This window comes from Boleophthalmus pectinirostris, unplaced genomic scaffold (assembly GCF_026225935.1).
Source record: "Boleophthalmus pectinirostris isolate CB_2022bp ecotype Guang Dong unplaced genomic scaffold, ASM2622593v1 HiC_scaffold_7, whole genome shotgun sequence".
NCBI classification, from domain to species: domain Eukaryota; kingdom Metazoa; phylum Chordata; class Actinopteri; order Gobiiformes; family Gobiidae; genus Boleophthalmus; species Boleophthalmus pectinirostris.
Genome location: NW_026571473.1, coordinates 25,006,032 through 25,033,927, shown reverse-complemented (window position 1 = coordinate 25,033,927; position 27,896 = coordinate 25,006,032). Strand labels below are relative to the sequence as shown.

The following is a 27,896-nucleotide window of genomic DNA, read 5'->3' as shown; positions in this document are numbered from 1 at the left end:
GGGAAAAGAGGCCTGTAGTATAAAAATCAAAACAAATGGACAGTATTGATGAATTGTGCCTTGTAACATAAAGCTAGGGGTGCTGTTTTAGTAAAAGCACATGTTTTGTAGTTTGTAGCTTTTTACCTCGTTGATATCTGGAGTGCCATATTGGTGCAAGAATCCTAGACCTGTGCCAAGTGAACACGTGACGCACATGTCTACGCCCATCCAAAAAAAAAAAAAAAAATCATGCTTTACGGAACAAGGAAGTTGTGCACCTGTTCTTCCACTTCTCTGCACCTGCTTTCCAGTCATCTGTAAGTATATTAGTTTTATCTGTTTATCCCAGCCTGCTTTTTCGCAAAGATATTGGCGCTTTGTCGATTATGCGTAACAAATACGTAATTACGCACGGAGAAAACGCAACTTAGCAGATGGAAACTTAACTTTTCTCTCAGAGGTCCTGCGGTCGGCGCCTGTCATTATGATGGTGGACACCGAGGAGGAGAAGGCAAAGGGGACCGAGGGTCAGATAGAGCATCCCCTGAGCACGGTGGAGATCGCGCAGGAGACTGAGAATGAATCCTCTACAGAGGAGCCCAAACAGCGGCCTGAAGAGAAGACCAAAGCGCCCCGGACCGCAGAAATCTACCTGCCCGACGGGGAGACAACTCTGCCTCTGTTCAAGATGAAGAGGTTTCTAGTGCTACGGGTAAGAAACAATAATGCACTTAATAATACTGTCTTTTTTATATTGCACCACGTTAAATTCACATCGCTTTGGGAAGATGCTGCGTTTTTTTGGGAAACACATTACAAAAATTGTCCTGTGATTGTGACGCTTCATAAAAAAGAGCCCTGTTGCAGATATTACCAACAGCACTTTGTGAATGCCCAGTTTGGTCTGATCTGTGGAGTTAAGTAGGGTGGAGCTGGTTTCTACTGGGATGGGAGGCTTTTGGGAATACCAGATGACAGGTTCCACAATGGAGCAGCTGTTTTTCAGTTAGTACTGTTGTTGTGTCTTTGGGCAAGGCTCTCTACCCGCCTTTTCTCTAGTATCCTTGTACCCTGTATGAATGGGAGTGCTTGTTTGGAAATGGAAATGAGCCCATGGCAACAACCCTGTGTGTTTACAGCAGACATGTCATGTCATTATAACAGCATTTTATTTATTTGGGGGAAGATATATTTTCATTGGCATTAACAAATCAAAGGTTCTTAGAAAACCCTGTCCTGAATTTGGACACAAAGACGACGGCATTTATTGTTTATTGAAATAAATTCCAGTGTAGTGAATCAGCAGATCCTCCTCTCTCAAAGTATATAGTATCACTTGGGAGTGTACTTTGGGGCAGGTTTTGAATACTTTGACTTCTGACACAGTAATGCACGCAGCTCAGACTTTTGGCTGAACTATGTGACTGGTCATTTTCTGTTGGACATAGGCTGGACAGAATGTTGGATTTCTTCTTGAAACTTCATTAAAAAAATATTTCATATCTATTTCATCTTCAGAACAGGTCCAATGCTTAAGCCTAACACGGTTTACCTTGCTCTTTATCTGAGCTGCCTACTTTGCATGTTTCATTTGCTGTCATTCTTGTTGGCAGTGGTTCATGTTTTGCACATGGTTGTTTTGTTTGTCCTTTAGTTGTACTAGTCCCTGTTGCCTGTCAGTAAAGGTTGTGTGGATGTGTTGTGATAGTGGTGAAGTCGCACTGGTGTTTAATATCACTGTGTTTTGTCTCCTCAGCCGGGCACTCTGAACCAGGCCATCGCAGACATCACTAAGCTGGTGGACAAGCAGATGGACGGCAATGTTATCGGAGTGTGGCTTATGGCAGAGTAAGTGTATGGGCTCAGTCAAATGTTCACTTTTCTCACAACAGTTTTAGCTGTCCAGTATATTTCAGTCATGTATTTTTTTTAATTGTATTCCAAATATAAAGGTAACTAATTTTTTTCACTTAGCCTAGTTTTTATTTTTGAAACAACAACCTTGTTACTGACAGGCTGAACCTCTGCCACTATTCACTGCCTAGAAAATAAGTTAAAGTAGAATGCAGTTCTGTCAGCATATAAGTAACTCAAGATCTCTGACCTTGTCTAACCTAAAGCATGAGCAATAGACTAATCCTCCAGCTAGGTACTCCTTTAAGATCGTCAAGAAAAATGGGTCGATTCCCTTGAATGTTTGTCTTAGTGACACTGGAGTTCACCTTTACATTCAACTTTGTCTAGTGTTGATGTTGATCACAGTGTACAGTGGGTCCACCAACCAGATCTCATCACATTAAACAAGTCCACTGACAAAGTCAATGCCTAACTATTACTCACTGTCAGTATATTTTAGGTAAAAACATATAAGCCATTACAGTTATGCCCAGTTTTGATCTTCAAAAATGCCACAGAGGTAGGCAGTAGTGAAATTTTTCCTGTCATTTCCCAGCGTTGTGTGGCCTTAATTACCCTCTCCCTACCCTCTAAGAACATGCTCTCAGTTTGCTGAGGGCGAGTGATCTAACTGACTGCAGCATGGAGCAGAATGAGGAGAGATGTTACCAAATGCACTTTGAGATGTCAGCTCGTATCAGTCCAGGCCCAGCTTTCAGGAAACATTTAGGAGGCGGCCCGCGTGACAATGAATAAAACATGTTTATTTATGCTGTGCTGTCCGACACTGTGCATGTTTGTCCTACATTTGGCCCACAGTAATCGCCACTGCACAAGCTGCTGAGGGAGTCTCAGCACACACAGACATAAGGGCATTATATGATAATACAGTGAGACTGCTCAGTGGCCCCAGGGAGCGCACTGTGACTAATGCATGTTCAGCTCCATGAGGCTCACATGTGGCTTTACAAACGTAAATGATACCAGATCTTCTATCTATTTTAGAATAATGGTTCATTCATCTGATATCATATTTATTGTAATTTGGATGTAATTAGTGTATGCATTTAAGGCATTACAAACTGATTAATTTCTGGGAAAATTCAGAGATCACAACTGCGCCACTGTTATCATGTCCTCTCTTTTATCACTGTAACACCTCTAACACTGTCCACACCACTCTTTGTTCACTCAGGTTTGGTTCATTTCAATGGCTCAGTCCTCTCTCTCCTTTCTCACCTCTCCGTGCTCACTGAACTGGGTGTTTCAGCCAACAGCCACCATCCTTCCCAAATGATAGACTTAGTAGTAATAGTAGTTTATTTTCTTCAGTCGATTAACATAATCATGTATCATATAATAATGATTTAACAAAACAAAAAAACAAAAGACACAAAAGAAAACAAATTATTCAATTAGTGCATATAAATAAAGTTATTCTGTAGACCGAAGGGGTTTAGACTGAAGTTTAACACTTGTTTTGCCAAACCCTATTAACATATAGAACAGGATACAAGATGGCAGAACTATTTACAGAAAACAACAACAACAAAAAAATCCTCTTTTATGAGAGCAGGAAAGTAAATGTCTCAAATGTTATAGTGTACACTTAAACAATACAGAACACTATCCAAATATATGTTAATGTTCATACACTAATACTTCATAACATACACTATATCAGGGGTCTCCAACCTGTAGCTCGGGAGCTACCAGTAGCTCTCCACCCCCTTCCAAGTAGCTCGCCAAGGGATTTCTGAATTTCCCGTATTGTGCTGAATAAGTAAAATTTGATTAATTAAATGCCTAATACCGCTGCACATGTGTCATTTTGATGCCTAACTTTGTACACTAATAAATGGATAATGGTTTATGTTTTATAGGCATTTAATTGTACTTCCTCTAAGGCTCAGCCTGGCTCTTATATATACTAAATTTCTTGTGGCTGCTAAAACTAGTAGCTCTCGGGCATTTTCTTTCTGTAAAAGTAGCTCACGGGAAGAAAAAGGTTGGAGACCTCTGCACTATATGATTCATATCAGTTGACTACAGTGAGGCTACTCAGAGGAAATCTATACCAACTAAACTCTTGATAGACCTCTAAGGTTAGGGCAGTGCCTCTCAAGTTGGGGTGTGGGGCCCCCTTGTGGTACATGGGCTGCCTCTGGTACAAATATTTAGCCATTTTTAAGTCCTGATCTAAAACTGTGAATTTGTCTTTTTGTATGTAGGTTTACACCTTATTTAGATCTTGTTAAGTCTAGGTAAAGACCCGGTGTCTAATCCCTGTTAAGGTGTGTTTTAGGCCTGGTGGGTCCTATTTACTTCTTGTTTCATTGCAGTTTAAACATTTTTAGTTCTAATTTATGTAATTTTTTTTGTCCTGGTTTTGCCTGGTTTAACCCTGCTGTTGTTGTCAAGATTCAGAGCTGGTTAAGTCGTGGGTTTGTTGAGATTGGAGGTCATTGATGCTTGGAAAGTCAAAATATTTTCTAAGGTGGTAGTAGGAGTTGAGCTTGTAATTATCCTGTGAGTTATTAAAAAGAATCCATGCTTTGAAATGTGAGAGCTTCAGACAGGAGTTCTTGTAAAGTTGTTTATCATTTTCTCTTGAGGGATTTGGAGATGCTTTGTTGCATATTGTAGATGTTTGCCAAAGGCAGTTTTGGGAATCTCAGCCTTTCACTCCTACTCTTTTACATAATTGAGCGGCTTTGTTTTAAATTATTTTGTATTAAGTTCATATGCACCACACCTCATACATCCTTCTTTGAACAGAGATTGAGTTCACAAAGTCATAGAAATCTCACTTTTCACACAAGGCAATAGCTTTGTTTTTAAAGATTATGTTGAACAAATCACATTTTCTTTACATATCACATGTATATTACATACATGTTTGGCAAAGCTGTTTTCTTTCCACGTGTAAACAGTATGTACTCACTTTTCAGTTTAACACAAAAACACTCAGATAATATTCAAATGTATATGACCTTCTAAAGTAGGTTTGTAAAAAGTGAGGTTTGTCATTCAAATGATCTCATTGTTCTGTCAGTGCAGTCTCAAGTTAGCCTGATTATCAGCTGGTTTCACTTCGTGGAAACCGTCATTTGCTCGATGGTTGTACTTTTTTTTATTTAACAATTTTTTATCTACTGCTATTTGGTCATGACGTATGTAATGCACCACTAACTGGCTAACTGGTATATTAAGCATTTCCCAAATCCCATAGGAAGAAGGGCAATAACGTCTTTCACCAAACATTCTCTTTGTTCCGGCTTTAAATCCTCGATCTCAGGAATCGTTTCCAACACAGAACTTATGGCTCTTCGCTGATTGGCTGGTGCCAGGACTCGCACTTCTGGGGTTCTTGCAAACCGTGTAGGGCAGGGGTGTCAAACGCAAATTCACAGAGGGCCAAAATTAAACTAAGTCGTGGGTCAAACTAAATATGTATTGAAACATTTCAACAACATCTGCATGTTTTCTCTTCTTTCGAGATACATGATATTAAATCTTTTCTTATTAAAATAAATGTTTAATAGTTTTTGTTTAAACATTGAATCCAGAACAAGCATAACATAAAATAATAACAAAATTGTAAATAAATAATGTCTCCATAGCTTATCTGTAGGTGGCAGACCAGCTCTAATACATATTTGATATGATCTCGCGGGCCAGATATAATTATATTACGGGCCTGAGTTTGACTTGTCTGGTCCAGTGTATTCCGATTCATGACCTTGTCGCTGGAGAGAAATGAAACTGAGCGGAGGCACTAGGTGGCGCCAGTCTGGCTAGTCTCAAGTGACAAAGAAACAAACCACAGTATCTTGCTATGTGACTATATTGAACAACACAACTCAACATTTACAGGTTTGAATTTTGTGTTTTATGATATTCCCTTGTCTTTTCCCATATTTTTTCATAATTTAGTGTCAATAATTGTAATCACCAGAGTAAGTCAACACAGCACAGTACTGAAACACCCAGAGTTAAGTTGTTTTCTCCTTCCGTTTCAGAGTGGACCACTGGAACAATGAGAAGGAGCGTCTTGTGATAGTAACGGAACTCTCTCTTCTCATCTTCAAATATGACTTCCTCATGTTCAACTGTGAGCAACTGCACAGAGTACCCCTGCACTTTGTGGACCGCATCAGCTACGGCAACTTCAGCTTCCCCAAATACTCAGTGCTCAAGTAAGTCCAGTGTAAAGTAGGAAATGCACTGTCTAAGATCATGTCCGAGATGTTGTTTGCAAAAATACAGGGCGATTGTACTGTAGGCGTAAAGGAGTAAAGTCTTGTTTCTGTGCTATTATGACAAATTTTACAGTCCTTTGTCATTACTGCAACAGCTGAAACTCAACCCAGACTTTTCAGCATGTTTTACCTCACTTCTAAGCATATCTTGTCATGATCAGTATCAGGACAGTAAGAAAAAATATATTCTTTTTTGTCTACCTCCTACACCTGCTGACCCTTCCAGGTTTGAAAATTTCAAGGCATAATGCTAAATGCTAACCAGTGTTCTGTAAAATTAGCCCTATAACTTTTTTAAGTGGGAAATGTACAGGATTATGTGCATCACTGGAAATTATAATGTGCCTAAAACTAGTGCTAACTATCAGTAAGTTTTTTGAAATTAGTTTTTTGGAGTGCCTGCAATTTTCCTCCATTAGAACTTTAAATCACAGATCTAAAAATGGCACTTCCAATAACCCTTCATCTTCACCTTGAATCAAATTTTCTTTTAAATTATAGTATTTTTCCTACTCCTTTCTTGGATAACCTCCAGTAACTTGTCTCCACCCTTGGTTTGTAATTTTAGACCAGATGCCCCTACGAACGCTGTGCCATTTCCAGTTGAAAAATAAATTGAAAAAAAACGACTTGATTTCAGAAGACTAATCACACAGCGCTGATTCGATGAAAAACTCACCCAAAGCTTTTACCTGACTTTTCCCTGACCATAAGGTGGTACAGGTAACAGACTAAAAAGCACAAAGTGAAGTTTGTAGAGACACCCTTTATTTTCTCATGTGTTTCTTCTTCTTCTGTAACTATTTATTCCTGCACTGAGTCAGGGTCATAGAGAGTTATAGCTGATGTGTCTGCTATATCGCCCCCTTGTGCCAAATGTTTGGATAGACTCAAATGTATTAAGCAGTACTCACTATAATATAACACTATAAGGGTGTTATGGTGTTGTATTCCCCTGGGCCAAAATGAATACTCATAGTCACACCAAGGGCCAAATATCATTTTTACATGCAAATCAGTTTATATTGTATAATAAATTATCCGTGATTCTTCTCTTTAATTATTGTATTGTTTTGGGGAACTCCTGCCAACTAGACACTCTAGTGAGTCAGTGCAAAGTTGAACAAAATTACATTTTTGCAATATGTCTCTGCAACCCCTCACAGGCCAAATCAAATCCCTTTTTTAATTTGCCAAAAAAAATCTACAAAACCAGTATCAGGTTTTGCTGGTGAATCTCATGATATGGGTGACAAGACTGAAGTGGCTCTATAAATTTCACAATTGGAAATGAAATTGCGTTTTGAATGCTCTATGTCATGTCCTTTTGAGCCTACTGTCAATCCACTAACTTTGCCCTTATTATCTATATTAATCATAACTTTCCCACCTCCATCTCCTCCATCCGGCTGCTTCACCCGCTGGTGCCAGGTGCCAGTAGAAAGTGTTGGGGGAGTGTATTTTTAGTGTTGTTGTGTTGGCTCTCTCCAGGTGCGCCCCTGAGAGCAGCATCTGTGGAGAAAGATGTGTTTTAAGTGCCTTCTTTGCAAAGCGTCTAGACAAACTAATTACCCAGAACACCATCCAAATTCTGAGTCCTGCCTGAGAAAGAGAGAGAGAGGAGGAGGGAGATAGAGAGAGAGTAAACAGAAAAATGGAGAGAGAAGGAGAGAGAGGGTGTGGGCCTGTTTGTTTCTTCACTGATGCAGAAAAATATAGATAACGTTGGGAATTGGACCAGCACTTGAGGCTTTGTTTTATCTCCACCTGCATCGAAAATTATTCCAAATACAATTGGCTAGAGGTCTCAAACTATCGTACGGTCTAGTTTTCGTTTACTACTGTATATTGTAAATTTAAAACAGTTAAACAGCAAATTCCACCATCAAATTCTGACCTGCCCTTCTGCTTAATTTTGCTCTATATAGAGACTATGCTAGAATATTGTATGTAAACCCAACAGATTCATATAAGAAGTACATTAATCCTGGTTTAGTCCCATTTCAGGCTTGGTTCTTGATTATGAATCCCGCTATAGATCTGGATTTGATCTGGCTGTACTCACAAAAAACAAAAAAAATCCAAAGCTATTGACATTTTGAAAAATACAGGAGAAAAAAAACACACATGATGAATGACATAGTTTGCAAAAAATTAACTTCTTTCTAATATTAAAATCATTCGCACAATCACATGATAGCGTTTTGCCTCTTTCTGTTTACTAAGTTTACGAAGATGGAGTAGTTTGTGTTTTCCCCCAAAGATAAATACTTCTAGTACTAATAGTTTCTCCTTTTGCGGTCTGAAAATCAGGTCCCCCAGCTTACATTTTTACACATCTTTTACTTATCTACTGGATTTTAACTGAGTATCACACACGAACAATGTACCTTTTGTTGCCTTCCACTCTGACCGCTCTTGTGAACATCAGCGCAGATATTCAACTTGACCAGCAGAGGGCAGCCACCACAAAGCAGCCTATAAGAAAATAAATTTGCATATCACACACACTGCTTCAGAGCCTTATCTTCAGAGACTCCTGCTCTTTCAAAAAACTATAAATCAGGTCAGTCAGATAGAACGGTCAAAGCAATAGATTTAACGTGTAGATTTTATGTAATTTTCTTCTATATTGATTTTTGTTTCTCAAAAAGCAGTCTAAACTTGAGAAGGCAGCCGTCTAGATATAAAGTTATAAGTCAGGTGTAATATTTTGGTGGGAAAGTGCCCATGGCCATTCCCATAAATTGTGTAGAAGGAAGAGGAATAGCAGAGGCTGTTTTTATGTTATTCTAAGCTGCAGCCTCCTGATTTCTTAAAGGTGCACTATGCAACTTTTTGGTTGGGGGTCTGTCACCTGCTTGTTTCTGTTCATATTTCATTCCTCTGACTGGAACTGAATGGAAATTAAACAGCTCTGCCTTAAATTTATTAAACTTTATGGAGTTTTATAGCTTAAATATGAATAAGAGGCATTCTGACTGTGAGCGGGGGTTGCCTCTCCACAGATCTGACCTGTAACTTCTCCATGAAGATAGAAATGTTTAATATCACTGTGAAACTGCACAACACTCCAGACAGCATCACCATGGAGAAAAGCATTTGATGCGGCTCTCCACCAGAAAAGTTACACAATGCACCTTTAAGCCATTGGAGTGAAGTACTACGAAGACATTATAGGCTTTAAAAAGACAAAGAGCTTTAGCGTATTCCAATAATAGCGTCACATCTGCAGTAATGTTGCATGTGGCAATGTAAATGGATAAAGGTAAATGTGGCTAGAGTTGTGTCGTAGTAGAATAATGTTGTAATAATACTAAAATTTACTAAGGAATATCAATACTCAATACTGATTCAGATACTACAATGAGAGTAAAAAACACTCTTTATTTAGACAATAGAAAGTAATTTTCAACTTTAAAGCATACTTCCTTTTATATTACCATGAAGTTTTATATCTGTGTAATCCCTCAGTCATCCATGTAGGTTCCATAGTCATGGGTAGGGCCATGGCTCATAGGGTAGGGAAATTTCAAATTGCCTAATGTTCGAACTACCCGTTAAAGATTCTGTGTGTCTGTATGTGGTGTAAAACTCTGTAACAGTCTGGATACACATCTCAAGCAATGCCAAAATATCTATAAATTCAAGTTGTTATATAAACATATGGTCTGCTCACAGTATATAGAGAGTGCGTCATAATATTAGAACAATACTTCCTTCTGTAGTGCTGGTTTGTGCCGTCCATTGCATTACTTGTATCTGTTACTGTTGTCTGTATCCTTAACCTTACGACTGTTGGTATGATTATGTTATACTCCCAAACTATAACAGCGACTCTTTGTCCGCACTTGTAAATAGTGCATATAGTTTAATTCAAAATGTCTGAAAAATGCAAAAGATAGCTCATTGTGTTAGACTGGAAGAGTGGGGGTGGGATTAAATACATTTTCTTCTTCCCACTCCTTTTTGGGAAAATTTTTTGTTGTGGTTATTTTCATTGCTATTATGATTTCACTTATGTTATATGTTCCATTATATAAGTATGTAATTCTCTACTTGCCCAAAATAAATACATAAATACAAATATAATAGTGGTCCATGGGCGTATACAAGTATATGCACTCTTATACTTGTTCTGATACAGCTCAAGATCATTCTAAATCTATTCAGGAAAGGTTCATTTCTGTCCTTTTGATGTGAATTTTTTAGTATTGATACCTGGTCATCTAGTTTTGGAGACTTATTTTATTAACCCTACATTACAGTTTCGTAATTGAAGTCAAAGATGTGGGGAAAATTTTAGCTTTGTCATCCATTAGAAATAAGATAACAAGCTGCAAAAAGATTAGATAAAGATCAGATACATTTTGCGAATTTTTATGGACTTTTGTGGTTAATTGTACTGCTTCATTTGTGCTTCATCAGTAATTTACAATAATAACAACAATGTTTATTGATTTGAAAACTTGATTAGGTAGGGCATCTGGCATAATCTACTTGTTAAATCTGTTGTGAACCTGTGAATCACTGCTCTCTTGGGAAGCCATGGGATTTGCTATGACAACCCCTGAGGGAAAAGCAAAGAGGAAAGAAGGAGCTGGTAAACTTGACAGAGTCCTGGAGGTGCAGCAGTGGGAGCCAATGGGAGCGAGACCTGATCCGGTTCAGTTTGACTTTCAGGTTGTTCTGTGATGGGACCAGGCCTTTGGGCATTTTTGAAACCAGACTCTGGCACTGCGAAAGCACTCCGACCTGGGAAACTCGACTTCCCAAATGACTGAATGAGAAATTATAACATCTGTTTAAACCGCAGCCTTTATTCCCAGGAACATTAAATAGTCTGTAGCTGATTTTAATTAATTTTTATCAAGATAAATGCTCTTTACTTTATGTACTCTGCACTATGATTAAAGCTGCTAAGTAAGAAAAATTTTACTCTAAAATATAATCTATTCATTTTTCATAGCATTTTCCCTGATAATAACTAACAGATACTGATACTACTACAAACTGTATCAACCGGGTAAATTACTTGTGTTACAGTTTTTTTTTTTTTTTTTTTCTTTTTTTTTTATCAAACAAAGCCACAGAGGGTCACAATGTTCCCATTTATCCACCCCCAAGCCTTGAAAAATTGAAAAGGTTGCTTCAGAAGTGGCCTATAGTGATTTAAGCATTACATCATGACCATTGGTGTTACTGGTTAAAGCTGTAGTTTGGAAATGCTCTTCTTAACCTTCTTGTCTTGTCATCATCACCAATTATTACAGTTATCCATTGTTTCCAAAAACAGTATGTCTGCTTTGTCTGTGGAGTTTTATTAGTGTGTGTACATGTCTTGGAGTTTTACCTGTTGTAGTCCATTAAAAATCAAAGCTTGGATCAAATACGGGAGGTCTGATGGAGGCCGTAGTGTATAAATGAATAAGAGTGTTTTGGTCTAGCAGTTGTAGATGTGTGCGTCTTGGGAGCGGCTCTGAAGCTGTGGACTTGTTGTGTTGAAAGTGGAAATCTTTTTTGCCAACAGCCTGCAGCTATGAGATCCCATGGTTTGCATCATGACACTTTACATGGCTGTAAAGGTGGAGGTTGCATAAGGCGTTTGGTAATGAATAATGTAAAGATCTGAGCAAAGACGAGGTGAGGAGAGATGTGTAAAACTTCTGACCACCCATTTGCCTTGCTCTCATTCGCACTGGAGAGGAAATACAAGCTAAAGGTTTTGGTTGTTGGCATGAAAAAGAAGGGCAGACGAAGGCAAACTGGTTATTTTAGCCCATAGCAAGAGAATATTTTGTATGCATACAGTATTTAAGGCATAATGTATGTGCCTACTATTGCTCCTTCTCCAAGAGTCTGTATATCTGCAATTTGTAATAGTATTTAAAAATGGAGTTCCACATTTTCCCTCAATTAAAGGAGGTATTTAAAGTGTTAGCCATGGTGACTTTATTGAAGGACAAATCATGCAAAAATTACATTTGCGAGTTTTATAATGTTGTTCCCTCATCAAAAACATAACCTGAATTGTATTTTTCCTTATTCACTCTAGTTTCATTAATCCTTTTTTACAAGTTTGCCTCAGAAATCACTCCATTTCAGTTTTCCCCAGATTGTTACGTCACAGGTAGAAATCCGGAGGTCTCATGTGCAGTTTTAGGGTCCATAAATCATCTCTAGAATCATTCTGAGACTTTCCAGAGTCATTCTGAGCCTTTTCATTGTCAAATTGCATTAATTTCAACTGTGTGGGTAAATTGCAAATGTATAGTTCATTCCAGTTTCCACTAGAGGGTGTGCTATCATCAAATCCATGAGTGGAGCATGCCTGATACAAAATAATGCGTTTTCTATACCTAGGTATTATTTAAGTTCTAAAACATGAAACAACACAACATAACAAACAAAAAAGGCAAATAATGTGTAATACTTCCACATTTAAAGGTGCATTATGTAACTGGAGGTTCTGGTGGAGGGTTCGTTAAACGCTTTTCTCCATGGAGATGTTATTGTTTTGTCTCAAATGTTTCACAGTATGGTATTAAACCTTTCTATCTTCATGGAGACTAAACCAGACCAAGTTACAGGTCAGATCTGTGGAGAGGCGACCCCGCTCACAGTCAGAATCTATGTTTTTGTAGGTATAATTGAATTAAAGTAAGATAGAGAAGTTTAATGTCACACTGTGGAACATTCCAGGCAGAGCAATGACATCTATCGAAACCGTAGAAAAGTTACACAGTGCACCTTTAACCAAACCGTTCCTTTTGTTTCACTCTCAGTAAATACAACATGTACACCCAGATCCACGGCCCGTTGCAGTCCACAGGTCCGGATGGCTAACATGACTTCAGGCCTGTTGTGAAATCACGACACAGTTGTTTGTGCGCCCTGAGACAATATGGGACACTTGCCATGACGACTGGAGCTCTGATATGGATCTTGTGTTGTTGACTTATGAGTCCAAGAGAGGAACTTTTCATCACTCTGCCCTCCAGCTCACTCTGTTGCCCCTCTGTTGCTTTTATGCATCTAGAAAAAAGTAAAGTGAAAGCAAAGATCTGTTTGTACTGTTACTGTTTAGTTAATCGGCTCATTAGTCTGTTGGTAAGATTATTTTGTGGTTTATTTTGTTATGACAATTATAAATCTGGGCTCGCTGCGTGAATTTGTTATGGTGTTTTTTCAGTAATCAAACTCCTGTAACCGAATAATCAGTCACAAGATGGAGGAGAATGCCATACTCTGGAACATTCCAGTCAAAGAAATAACATCTGCCTGGAGATAAGCATCTAGGAAGTTACATATTGTGAGATGAACAGGGTTTGTTATCCAGGAGGATTGTCCCCTAAAATACTTTTGTTTTTGTTTTTTTTTATGTTTGTCTGACTGCCCTATCATGGCTTTGTGTTTATGCACTGTAGTTTTTTTTTTTTTTGTACAGATACATATTTTAAAGGTCCTATATTACACAAAATTGACTCTTGTGAGCTTTTAGTCATGTTAGAATGTTGTAACATGCCTTGAGTTGTGTTTAGTTTCATTCACACATGTTTGAATAATCCTTTTTTATTAGTCTGTCTACATCTTTAAAGCTCAAAACGCTCTGTACCACTTTGTGATGACATGTAGTGGTAGTTTTCAAGCTACCTTTTAGTTTTAGTTCAATACAGATTGGCAATTCCAGGGTTGAAATCATCCTTGGTAATGCCAGTCTGTCCTGAACTAAAAAGTGTTTAAAAACACAGTGGAGCCCTTTCTGTATTACCAGTGACATCACAAAGTGGGATAAAGTGTTTTCAGTTTGAGAGAAGATCCTAGGCTAAATATATAGGCAATGTTCCCACAATAATGGAAATCCTGGAAAAGTCATGGAAATTGAAAATGTCATTTTCCAGACCTGGAAAATGACATTTCTTTCAGGCAACTACATTGTTATGTTAAGTTATCATTAGGCTATTATGATTATTTCCGAACGTATGCACCTTTTTGTTAAAAAGAGACGACAATAAATGCACTGACAGTATTTTGAATGTTAAAAAACTATAATACCAAACCATAAGGTGAGTGGAAAGAGTTAACATTTCATATTAGGTCCTAAAAGTGTGATCAATTCTACACATGTAGGTGCCATAAAGTCATGGAAAATTCACTTTAGGTCATGAAAAATTCAGGGAAATTTTTTGATATTTTGTCAGTGAAAAAGAGTGGGAACCCTGTGCAGAGTTTGTGCCTGGGTGGTTGATACAAAACACTACTCCAGATATGTTTTTGACGAGGAAATAACATTATAACACAGAAAGTCGCGTAATATCGGCCCTTTAAAGTCAGCGTGTATAAACTGTGACGATGTACCCCGAACCATAACAGGCCTGGTTGTTTCCTTCAGCAGGTGGAGTGAGTTGTGTATATTTAGAGGTGAGCTCAGTGAAAGTCCAATCTCTCTCTCAGATAAACACTCCTCTCCTCGGCCCAGCCCTGTTCTGCCTGTTCGGGCCGGTCCCGCATGCTGATCACTTACCTGTGGAATCCTACCAGCTTTTTATATCCAACATTTATACAGCGCCTATAGCGTTCTACTGTCACAACGGAGCAGGAGGAGAGGAAGGACGTAATTAGATACTTTTTACTTGCATCGTTTATCTTAGCGCAATTTACGAGATTTATTTGTGGTGATAGGCTTTAGTCGTAGGCCTAGTTGTGGTGGTCATACTTAAAGTGGTATTTGGAGTTGCCAGCAGTAATAATAGTGGTAAGATTAGACGTACTGGTGGTAGATGGCTATGTTTTTTTTTCCTAATACACCAAACTTTCTATCTTTATTTATTTATGATCATTTTTGTATGGGTTTATTCTACTGCTGCAGTTGTTGTACTATGTATTATGATTCACCAATAAAGTTATTTTTTAATCTTATGTAACACTAGTTGTAGTATTAGTATCAATCAATCAAACAAACTTTATTTATAGAGCACTTTTCATACAAAAATGCATCACAAAGCTCTTAACTATTAGTATAAGTAAAGGCATAGCTGCAACACTTTACTAGCTCTACTCTGCAATACTCCTTTTTTCAATAAATCATTTGAATACATTTTGTTTTTGTAGTACCTGGTCACGTGCATGCACACACTCTCTCTCCCTCTGTCTCTCTTTCCCCTATTTTTTTTTCCTAAAACATTCCTCTTTTTTGAGTCCTTTACTTTGAATTTCCTCCAAACCCACTCCCTCCCAGCTCACATAGTCCAGCATCAGTGGTGTATTGTGATGTGAGGGCTCTTGAGTAAACACAGTGCCACGGTTGCATTATCCTCAGGCCCCTCCCATTGGACCACGGCGTACCTCCAGATCCAGTAGATTGTTTAGCCTCAGGTGTTCAAATGTGCTGCAGGAAGTGAACTTGCACAGGGCGTGTGGTACAGCGCATCAGCGAACAGTATAAAAGACTATCTGAGCAGTGTTGGGAAATCACACTTAGATTTATGGAGGCTGTTTGCACAATGATGTCCTCGAATTTACCAATAAAGATTAGTAATGGTAATGGAAGAGAACATGATTACTCAATCGTCCCAAGTGAAAGTTTGTTGAACTTTAATCAGTGCAAAGTGTAATCTTGTTTTCAGATCTCTGTCGTCAGCCACAGGATTCCTGATTTGCTAATTTACTGTAAAGTAAAGTAAATTTTGAGAAAACAACATTACATAAAATGCCACCGCCACACTATTTTAAGTTTGGTTTAAAAATTGGTAAAAAATTAGCAATTAATTTATGGTAAAAGTGTGGCATTTGTTTCTCACTTGTCTTAAAATACATTAACAAAAAGTAGGCATTTTTCTAATTTAACATAAAAAAATGTCTGACTGTCAGTTTAAAAGTGCTATGTTTATTCTTTACAAATTATTAAATCTTAAATAGATTCAAATTGAATTACGTGATTGCACGGCTCTCAGAAAAGGACCCATGCTTGCATTTTAGATAGAGGTCATTGTACTTGTGTTGTCACTGATGGGAAAGTTTAGATGCCCTTTCCATCTATTGTATATGCAAATGAAATGCTATTTTATTCCATTACGTGTTTCATAGCTATGGAAATTTCTATTAAAATTACCAACAGGAAAGAGAGGGAAATTTGAAGGAAGATACGGAATGTTTAGCCTACATAAAGTATAAAAATTAAACTCTTTTTTTGCAGTTGTTTGTGCGTGTGAGTTTTGTCCACTTCAGCATAGTCACATGTCAACAACAAAGCATGTGCAGCCATCAGTTTAACCCTGTTGTTCTTGACTCTGATCCAAGACTGATTTGTTTTTTTAAAGTCTTGTGAAGTCAATTTTGTTGTGTTTGTTTGCTTGTATTAATATTCTAATGCTGTTTAGAGGCGTGGCACTGGTCTGGTGCTGGTTTTTCAGGCTACTGTTTACTCTCTTTTTTATCCTAGTTGTTGCTGGGATTAGATAATCTACCAACTGCTGGTATGCAAACAAAGGAAAACAGCTCAAATAGTATTATCAAGACTAAATCGAATTATCATTGGTTGGTTATTTTGTTAACTTTCTATATACAATAGTTTGAATATGAAATAAAAAGAGACAAAAACGTGAATTGCTAAAACTGTTTGGAATGTGTTGATTTAGGTATTGCTGGCTAGAGGGCAGAAGAGTCTGATAGAGCAGTGTTGAATTGCCCTGGTTATGGCTCTCCTCGGGGCATCGGGGCAAACAGGTGGTGTCCAGGATGTACAGAGCCTTTAACTATATCTTTAAGAAGCTCAAACACTTACAGTTTTTTAGAAAATTTGGTAGTAAAAATCATATGGCATTAGAGTGGGTCTCTAAAAAAATCACGATGAACACATAGTGTATTAAAAATGATTCAGGCTTAGTAGACTCCTTAAATAATACCCCAACTCCAAACCCCTTAATTTAATAGTTACTCAGCCTGAATCATGCATTTTTAAGTACAAAATTTTGTAACTCAAGAAGGTAGAGTAGAAAATGAACTTGAATGCTTGTCAGTTGGCACTGCTGTAAAATTGTTCTTGTAGCCATTTGGTTATCAGTTTTATTTACACATCATTAAACACTTTTTGCTATTAGTTAAAGGTGCATTGTGTAACTTTTCTGGTGGAGGATCTGTCTCCTGCTTGTTTCTATACATATGTCGTTGTAGGGCTGAACGATCTATCGTTTTGGGTCTAAAATCGCAGTCTCAGACAACATGATTTTGGGAGCGTCAAAGCCATGTTTTTTTGCAGTGCTCCTAAAGCCCAATTTATGGATTTATGGATCTGCGTCGAGGTCTAATTCACTTCCACAAAGTGAGGAGGCAAGGATTTAAACCTGGTGTTCGTGTAAAGTTACATGAACCATGTCCAACTCAACAGAAGCACAGAACAGACTCAACATCATCAGCACATCCTCTGTCACAGAAAGAACACTCATAATCCATTGAGTCTTGTCCTTTAGTCCAACAGAAGCTGACCGCATCAGCACACAAGGAAAGAGGTGTTGTTTTTCAGCGCTTACAGTTTATGCAAATTAGCCATGTTGTTTTAAATTTCATGTCTGTAAAACGTAAACAACTATATTGAAAGAAAGAAAAACGGAGTACAGGAGATATATGTAGAGCGGTGGTAGAGAGGACCAATCACAGCCCTTATTGTCTGCGTCACTGCCCCTGCTGTCTGCTTTGTTTTGGTGCGTAGTTACGGTTCAGCGGCAAATCGTCGGTGCAGGACTCTGGTATGATTGAAGTTTCTGTGATGTTTGCAAATGATCGTGTGCACTGAAACTTGATTTGAAAAAAATCATGGATGAAATCTAAATCGCAATATCTGCCAGAAAAATTGCAATTCAGTTTTTTCTTAAAATCGTACAGCCCTATGTTATTGCTCTGAATGTTTCATAATATGACATTAAACTGCTCTACCTTACATGTATGAGTGAGTTTATAGCTCCAAAAATAGCTAGAATAACAAGCATTCTGACTGCGAGTGGGGTCGCCTCTCCACAGATTTCCACTGTAACTTGGTCTGGTTTGGTCTCCATGAAAATAAAAAGGTTCGTTACCATACTGTGAAACATTTCAGACAAACATTTGATGGATCCTCCACCAGAAAACTTACACAATGCACCTTTAAGTTTTAATAAAAATTGCCATTACGGTCTGTAGCACATAGCAGTTTCACATAACCTTTATACCTTCTCAGTCGGAAAGAATCTGAAACTACAGTGATCTAAAAAAATATGTATTTGACTCATCTCTGACCTTCTTAATGTTACAGTTGACAGAACATAAAACAAATAGTGCTTCTAAATGGGGTAGCCTTTTACGCTCCATAGCAACCATAACAGTACAAGTACAATAAAAGTGCCACTAATCCTTCTTTGGGGTGCATGCTAAATGTAAGGGTAATTTAGTGTTTACTGGGCTTAGGGCTAATCTACAGTGACTTCTCCACATTAGCTTTCCTCTGTGTGTCTTTCAAAGTACACAGCAGCTTTAATGAAAGGGCCCCGGGTCATATCTGTCCTCATGCTACAAACAGACCACCGAGCTGCGCCAAAATCCACGCTTTGAAATCTGAAAGTCTCTCCTACACATCTGTACAATACTGGATTTACGGCTGCACGGCTCATGTGATCCCGGGGTTTAGGGAAACGAGGCGGCCATGTTTGGGAGGTCTTTGGATCTGTACTGGAAAAATCCGGGTCACTGCAAGTTCACAACAGGTTTTGCCACAGTTTTTTTTTTTTTTGGTTTGTTTTATGGAGTAACTATTATTACATTTTACTATTAAATTTAGCACAGCTGGTCTCCCATTGTCAACTCATGTGCCGTTCTGATTAAATAAAAATAGCATATTGTTATTGGGATAATAACCTTTTACTTACAGCACTATTATTTGAACACAATATAGGATTAAGCATATAACTTTTGCATTGCTAAAAACACCTTGCAAAACATATATTCTTCTCTTTAAAGCTCCTGTAACTTGGCCTGGTGGCGCAGCTTGCTTGTCTCCATGGAGATATTAATGCTTTACTATGGTACATTGCAGGTAAAGAACTCCATGAAGACCAGTAGTTAAAATGGTATAGTGCACCTTAAGGCTGTGCAATTAATCAGATTTTGATTGCGATTTCGATTTGTGTGTCAAATGATCTCCAAACTCAAAATTGAGTTGAAACGATTTAAACCTTAACAAAATTTATTTTGGGATATTTTTAATATAAATAAGTATATATATATATTTTTTTTAAATACAGAGCTTGTAGAACAACAAGATTTATAGTTTATTTTGGATATATTTATGTTTTTCTATGCCTTATTTCATGTTCAAAGTGTATTTTGTATTTTGTTTTTTATACATTGCAAAATTGCCTAAGGTATTTGTAGCCTATATTTATTTTTGATTTGAAAGTTTTGCGTAAATTATCAATAACTGTGGGCGTGGGGGGGGGGGGGGGTTGAGAGAGAGAGAGAGAGAGAGAGAGAGAGAGAGAAATGCTGAATAAGCACATTGTGTAACTAAAAAATAATCATTTGAATAATCAAGATTTCAGTATTGACCAAAATAATGGTGATAATGATTTTTTGAAAACCCTGTCCATGCAGTATGTCCCTGTGTGTTTTATTTTCACATGAGTATTGTTTAGAGGGAAAGTATTTTAGGATTGGGAATAGGGATGGGCATGATTAATCGATTAATCGATAATTGATCATTAAGAATTTCATCGATTACATTAATTTTAATCGACAAACCGAATGTAGGTTGCTGTGCGTAGTGTGACCAAACAGGGGTCCGTACATGTAGCTCTCTGCACTCAGAAGGAGCGAGCAAACACAAACATTCGGTCAGTCTGCAACGTACCGAAGCACAAATGCGTATTTAACGATGACTTGTACAAGAAATTCCACGCTTTCCGTTGCGTTCGGGACAAGTGTGAGTCCATGTGCACAGTTTACAAAGCAGGAACATATGTTTCGGTGTCCAGTGGGAAAAAGCTTTACCAGGTGAGAGTCGCGCAATGTCGATGACGAGTCCCCACCTCCCACCCCCCCGTACGGTGTCCTGGTTTTGACAAACGCAAATATGGTCACACTAACCTGTATTCCACTGAGTCATGTCTTTTAATCCGACAGAAATTGAACTGCATCAGTGCACAAGAGCTGTAGTTTTATCTTCGCTGAGTTTATGCAAATTAGCCATGCGGTTTTAAGTTTAGTTTCTGTGAGAGTTGCGCAAAACTGAATTTAAACACATTATAATGTCAAACGGATTGATGTGGCTATAGAGTCGTTACGGTTTATATGTCGTAAAGTTGAATTTATTTATGCAGATTAGTAGTGCAGATAGTAGTAATAATGATGATAATTTTAATATAATAACGTTAATGATTAATCGATAATTGATCGTTAATTCTTCCGACAATCGATTAAGAAAATTTCATAGAATGCCCATCCCTAATTGGGAATATTCTACTGTATTTTGCCCAGTAACACAAATACGCAAATGCTCTTTCTGTTACTGAGTTGTGCATTTATTTGGATTTAAATAGAACGAAAACATCACAAACCTCTCTTTGAAGCACCGCTTTACTGCGTGTCACCTGTGATAAACGCTTTCTACAGAACAATCCGCTCACATAATTGACACTTTGAGATGAAGCCACAACAATGTCACAGTTTTGAGTTTGGCTCGAGGCGACTAAAGCAGCTCAGAGCAGGGAGTGCAAAACAACACAACAGCAACTCGTGGTGTAACTGAACGGAACAGTCAAAGGCTTTACACACAGGCACGGCTTTGTTTGTGTACGAGCTGTTACTACTGTAGGACATTTGGAATTAAATATGAGCTTTGTACAATAGCATTCTCATATCAAAGATGTTTTTATTATTCTTAGCTTTTCACTGGTTATGACAAGAGATCCAGGATACAAAAACTAATCTTTATACTATTGTGCCACTGCATGCACAACATTTACTTAGTCATAATACAGTACAATTTCAACTTCAAGGTCATAAAAGCAGCATAATGTTTCGATAAAATCTGGGTTGGCTAATGTCCCTTTACTCTTCACTAAACTGTTTCCTGATTCAACATTTAATTTCCTATTGACCTTTATTGTCCCCAATTGTAAATTTGCTTTCACAGACTATAATTTAGGGGTGCAACAATATCCAAGTCTCACAATACAATATTTATTGCAATATCGTAGGAAAGCTCACGATGGTGGGGAGGCTCAGGATTATGGTTGTGGGGGGTAACAATATCCAAATCTCTCGGTACGATATTTTCACGATATTCATCTCATGGTACAATATTTACTGAGATATTTTGGAGAGGCTAACAAAACTTAACCCTAAGAAGACTTAAAAGTGCTTAGAACACTGAAATGGAGTAAAGGATCATGGTCTATGTAGTTCCCTCTGTCTTTTTTAGCTATTGCTGCACCATAACTCCTAATTGAAGCAAGGAGACTTGTAATTCGATATACTGTGATGGTCTACGATAGTATTGTGAGAACTTTGACGATACAATATCACGATGTTTCGGTTATTGTTACATCCCTACTAAAAAAATGCATCAAATACATTTATTATGAAGAAGAAAGTGTATAAAATTTTACTACATTGTTCTCTTAGTAGGGCTGTGCATCAAAAAATCATTGCTGAATCATTTTTCACTATATTTATCTAGAGAAGCTAGCTGGGAGGCATACTGTTGTTGTGCCTCGGGGGAAGAATCTCCAGTTGTGACGGGCAGTATGTGCTTGGTTGCATCATAATAAAATGAGTGTGACAACCTCCAAAAAGTGAAAAGTTGAAAGATAAAAAAAAAAAGTACATCCTACACACCTGTTTATTTTGTCCATGCCTGTTTCTCCTTATGTCCTATAATTATATGCTTGTGTGTGTTGCAGGCGGGAGGGGGAGGGCGTGCGAATATACTGGGACAGACAGAGGGAGCCCTCGTTCACCTCCAGGTGGAACCCCTTTGCCACGGACATGCCCTTCATCACCTTCACCACACACCCAGTCCAGACGCTGAGCTCCTCCTTCTCCTCCTTCTGCAACGTGAGTTTAATATCCGCTCACATAAACAGAACAGGCATCAGAACATTGGGTGGGGTTCAGAATGATGAGACAAATAAAGTTAGAGCTGTACCTGTTAACTGACTAACGATTTATGGTAATGCAAAGCTGGAGGTATCTAAAATAGTTTAAAGAGACTGAATAAGAATAAGCCTAAAAACCATATAACACAAAATGCATCAAATTGTATAACTGTACAATAGACATTTGAATCAATCTCTAATTATATATCAAACAATAATTTTCTTTGTACAGTATACTAAAATATTGCTTTATGGTTATTAAAATGAAACAATAATTCAGAAAGTTGTCTTTTTGGATCTCACTATTCTAATGTTTTCACTTCTTGGCAAAGGTGGGGTTTGTGGGAGTGGATATCTCTCATCTCACCACATCAAATCTGAACTGAAAACGTTGCACACCTCTGAAATAATGTGCTCGGAGGGCTTCAGCTGTGGCAATACTTTAACTACAATTATTGAGTCAAGACAAAGGCATGTGGCCTGCCTTTAAAGATACATCCAGGATCATTAATTAGTTTCAAAGCAGAGCTGCCAGACCTTCTTGCTGTCATATCTTCTTCTAATTTTCATTATCAAACTATGTAGTATAGGCAGTTGGATAATGAATTGATGTTTTAATCAAATGCTCACATAAAATAGACAACTATAGTGCTTCTGCTGCAGAACCTTCTTGGCCCACTAGGGGGCTGTGCACCTCAGTTTGGAAATCATATATTTCAAGCAATAGTGGCAATTTTGTCTTATACTAGTTTCCAGCAGTTTCCCGTTGGCACTGTTATAATTTTAACTCAAATTTATAATTCTTTATCTTTTCAAAACTAATAAAACTGAAACTGTACACTATTTATAATACAGCAATAAAATGTCACCTTTACTCTTGTTATGAATTACCTAATAACATATTAAGTATAGATCTGGTATTAAAAACATGCTATTTCCTGGTTACTCATAATTCATTCATTTCCTATTCTGAAATTCACAGCCAAATAAACTTTGCAACAGTTTTATTCAGCATAAACATGATTGTGGGTAGGTGTCATGATGTGGGCGAATGACTCACTCCTATGACTGGAAATGATTAAATTCCTGCGTATCCCAGCTCTAAGACAACCACACAATCTCACATTTCCACGGTCTCCTCTGATGATCTGAGATAAGAGGCCGCGCTCCACTGCACTGTTAATAATGACTGCTCCAGGTGACTTTTCACAGTCTAAAGTGTATTACTGTAAACACATATGTCATCCTAAAGGGCTGACTGAGGAGTGAAGCAATGTACTGAGACGTCACACTTTGAATCACAACAGCCTTAACCTGCTGTGGGCGGACATGCCATTGTGCTAACGGCTGCAGAGGATGAGTCTTATTATGATTATGCTTAAATGAAGTAAAAACTGTTAAACTTCTCTAAGTTTGTTTGAAATTATCATCCTGATGCTGTAGTACAGGTGTAACATGATATTAGTGACTTGATACCTGCTTGTAGATGAACTGGGAGCAGAGGTGGGCAGAGTAGCCAAAAGTTTTACTCAAGTAAGAGTAATGCCATTTAAAAGTAAGTATGGTAGATATTTAATAGACCACAAAAATTAGTTAAACAAAGTCATGTAATATTATCATAATGCACTTGTGGACTTATGGCAAAGGATAAAGTCAGTTTGTGAACTGGACGTTTTTGATCTAAACATTTGTCTAGTTGACAAATTGAATTTCCCCTTTGCCATAAGTCTACAAGTGAATTATGATAATATTAGATGACTTTATTTAACAAATTTTTGTGGTCTGACAAGTTGAATTTCTCCTTTGCCATGGATTCTGTCTGGACTACTGAAGGATTCTACACACTACTTGTAGACTTACTCACAGTGGGAAGAGTAACCAAACCTTTACTCAAGTAAGAGTACTGTTAGTTCATACAAATAAATATACTGCTAGAAAAGTATAGTGAAAAGTACATTTAAACAAAGTGACTTAAGTAAATGTGAGTTCTACCCAACTCTGACATATGAAACCTGTCTAAAAGTGTCTTATATGCAAATGTATTATATGCATTGGTCTATCCATGTTCAGTAGGGGCTTCTAGTTATATAAATGTTTTTTTACAGATTAGCCACTCAGTTCTGTTTTATACAAATGTGAGCTTTTGCTGCTGTTTTCTTTAGCTCAATTTGCACTGTAAATAGACAAATTACAAGTCAAAGAAGTGTGAATGTTTATTTATTTTAAAAAGGTTTCTTCTCTAATGACCCCACCTTCAAATTATGCAATATTTCCAGTGGTGGAAGGTAAAAAAGTTATTTAAAAAAGCAATATTTAATGGCAAAAATAACTGTAATAGTAATAGCGTGAGTACAGTATGAGTTTTCAGCATAACATTTCTTTGTGTACATTTAATTGCATACATCGTATTGAATACTGTTTAGAATGTGGCAATTGTAGTAGTCAATTAGTTATCCTTAACCTTAACTTTTATTTAAATAGGTCATTCTGTTTATTTTACTGTAGTGCTTTGTGCAAAAACAGAGAAACAGAGAAAAGAGAACATTTAATCCAGTGCTCTGAGTCCCGCTGCACTTCTGAAAAACCATAAACGTGTTCTGAGAAAAGGCAGTCTAACACAAATTCCAAGCAAAAAACTGTTTACCTGCATCTTCTGCTGAAACACGGATACCATTATACCTGGAAATCACTGCAGACTTCACTCTAGGCCCCGCCCTGATTTGGCCTCTCTCTCTATTCTCAGATCATGGCATTTCGAGATGTAGTCCAAGAGGCCGCGCAGAAGGCCAACACCGCCAAGCCTGTCCCGGGTCGAGCCAACGGGGTGCTGCTCCTAAATCAGCCGGTGCACATCGACGCTTATGTGGGTGCCATGTCGAACCTGGGGAATGGGAACAAGCTGGGCTACTCCATGGCCCGGGGCAACCTGGGCTTCTGAACTCTGAGCGCACTTCAGCACCTCTGCATCTGCTGTTTACAATTGTACATTTATGTTTCGCAAGGACCGCTTTTATTAAAGACTGTAACATTATATTACTATGCATTTCTGTGTGATTTTCTTAGCTTTTTGTATTTTTGGTAAACTGCTGAAGCTGCAGACCATTAGTGGATAACATTAACTATTGGAGCGAGCAATTGTATGTGCACATGTAATTGCAAAATGTTACTACAAAACATTTTGAAGAAATAAATATATTGAATAATTTTACATCTTTTGGAGTGATGTTTGAAAATTATGATTTATCCTATATCTTTTTATCACTCATGGGGATGTGGACACTGGCATTGGTAGAGTCTAGAGCAGATTGTGATTGGCTGACGGCTATGAACATGTGACAGGAGATCAGGACAAGGTAAGAAACAGCTCTTAATGCTCTTAATGGTTGCATTTACTCTTCATTTCTGTATTTGCCTGCATTGACTGTGCGCGCTCAGATCTACCCACATTTCGACACAGCTCTTGAGCAGATGACAGATCTCCTGCCTCTCTTTGTTTTAGCTCCTCGGGGATAATAATGTAATTCAACTCTTTCGCAATGGAACCTTCTCATCCCTCCCTCCCACCCACCTCTCCTCCCCCCTCGGGTGTGCTCTTTCCCAGCCTCTCAGCCCCTTAAAGATTCAGCGGAGCATGGGACCACATTTGTCAGTTCAGTTTTATGTGGCGCTGTGTATTTTTACAGTGCGTACAGCGGTGGAATTTCCCCCTTGATTTGTGTGTTTACTGTGTGTTGAAGTTGACATCTGTTTGTCAGCGGAGCACGCCACAAACAAGACATCCTGGGTTAGGTGTTCCTTTTATTTTTAGTGCACATATTTAGAGGGGAAAATATTCTCTTACACTGGCATTCTACAAATCAGTCAATACAGAGTAGTGTGGTTTAGGCTGGGCAAAGGTCAGGTGACAGTAGTGAAGAACGTATGCCTTCGAGAGGTGGTCGACCTTTTAACCAGGGGAAGTCTATTGGAAGTTATACAGCTTTATTATAGCAGATGAAAAGGTCAATTCTGTCAACTTGGATGGCTGTGGATCCTACCTTGACAACTGACATACCATTTTATTGACAAAATCCATATTCAAATTTGAAGATGTTAATCTTTTTAAAGGGTTAAGGTCACACATAATGCTTAAAGGTAACCTACTGTATTTTATGCTTACTTCACCAAAAAGATCAAAGTATCAAGATCCATCATCTTTAGATCAGGGGTGTTAAACTCAAATTCACAGAGGGCCAAAATTAAAAACTAGGACTGGGAACTGGGAAGTCGTGGGCCAAACTAAATATTTATTGAAAAATTTCAACAGCATCTGCATGTTTTCTCTTCTTTAAAAATATATAATTTAAAACTTTTTTTTATTCAAATTAATGTTTAATAATAGTTTTGCTTAAACATTGAATCCAGAACAAGGATAATATAAAATAAAAACTAAATTTTAACAAAATAATGTCTCTATAGCCTGTGGGCCAGCTCTAATACATATTTGATATGATCTCGCAGGCCAAATATAATTATATGGCAGGCTTGAGTCTGACATGTCTGCTTTAGATAATCTGTTTGTAAAATTATGTAGTAGGATTTAGTAGTTTTAGTAAATTTGGTAGTTTTATAAATTCAATTATTCAGACTGCACTGTGCAACATTACTGGTGAATGTCCACCACCTTCTTATCTAAATGGAGATGTTTTACTGGAATGTTACACAATATGGAACTCATTTATTTCCATTCCATTTATTTACAACTTATTTCCATTTTCTATATTTTCTGTGGAAATAAGCAGGTGACCAGGCCAAGTGAGATCTGTGGAGAGGCGATGCCAAACTGAGGCCCATGGGGAAAACCAGAAAGATCCATTGTGCATCTTTAAGTATGGCTATTAACATGCTCCAGTCACTGAAGACGATGTTTGCATGTATTATATTCATTGTATTATCTTGAGTTTGTAGCATCTGTGTCATTTGTCTGACTTTACTTAGTTTATATCATATTCACACCGGCAGCTACATGACCCTGCAGTAATTTGCCTCCTCATTAGACCCAATATGAGACAAAGGTCTTGAGAAAAAGTCCTCTTTGTTCACAAATTGCCTGAGAGTGACACAGTGACAGTCATAAGTGAGGCCAGTCTTCTAGAAGCAGGAAACAGCTGCTTCTCTACAGCTACCTTTAAAGTGAAGTTCAGCCTGTGCGGATCACATATCAGGACCTCAGGCTGCAAAGGGTTAAAAGGCCCATCCCAGAACCAGGACTCTGTCTAATCCTGGATCAAGTCCTGCTCTGGCCCGAAGCTCTGTTCTAGTCATGTGTTAAAGGTGTTTTCAGAAGAGGATTAGCCAGCACATAAAATGAGAGGTGTTTAGCTTGTCGATCCTCGTAACATTGTGAACACTTTGATTTCATTTCATTTCAAAAGGGTGATAAACTATGTGAATACATTAAAACTACAGCAGATGTCAGAGAACTGGTTTATTTGCATTATTTCAACTGTTGCCGGTAATACAGGGAAAGTGACTGATCCGATGATAAGCTTGGGCTCTGTGGAAATCCATCGCACATAATGATTCATCTTATTCAAGTAAACGTACCTGTAAAGTACATTGACAAAGTAATTGTTCGCCAGGCCGAAGTTAC

The 27,896-nt window shown here is 37.9% G+C and overlaps 1 protein-coding gene across 1 annotated transcript; it reads left to right on the top strand.

Annotated features, from left to right (window-relative positions):
- Positions 1 to 225: 225 nt before the first annotated feature.
- On the top strand, positions 226 to 25,472 carry tprg1 (tumor protein p63 regulated 1). Its single transcript, XM_020918858.2, has 6 exons — positions 226 to 299; positions 441 to 694; positions 1,739 to 1,830; positions 5,901 to 6,077; positions 22,070 to 22,223; positions 25,008 to 25,472. The coding sequence occupies exons 2-6, from the start codon at positions 467 to 469 to the stop codon at positions 25,200 to 25,202; spliced, it is 846 nt and encodes a 281-aa protein (XP_020774517.1). The 5' UTR covers positions 226 to 299; positions 441 to 466; the 3' UTR covers positions 25,203 to 25,472.
- The last annotated feature ends 2,424 nt before the right edge of the window (positions 25,473 to 27,896 follow it).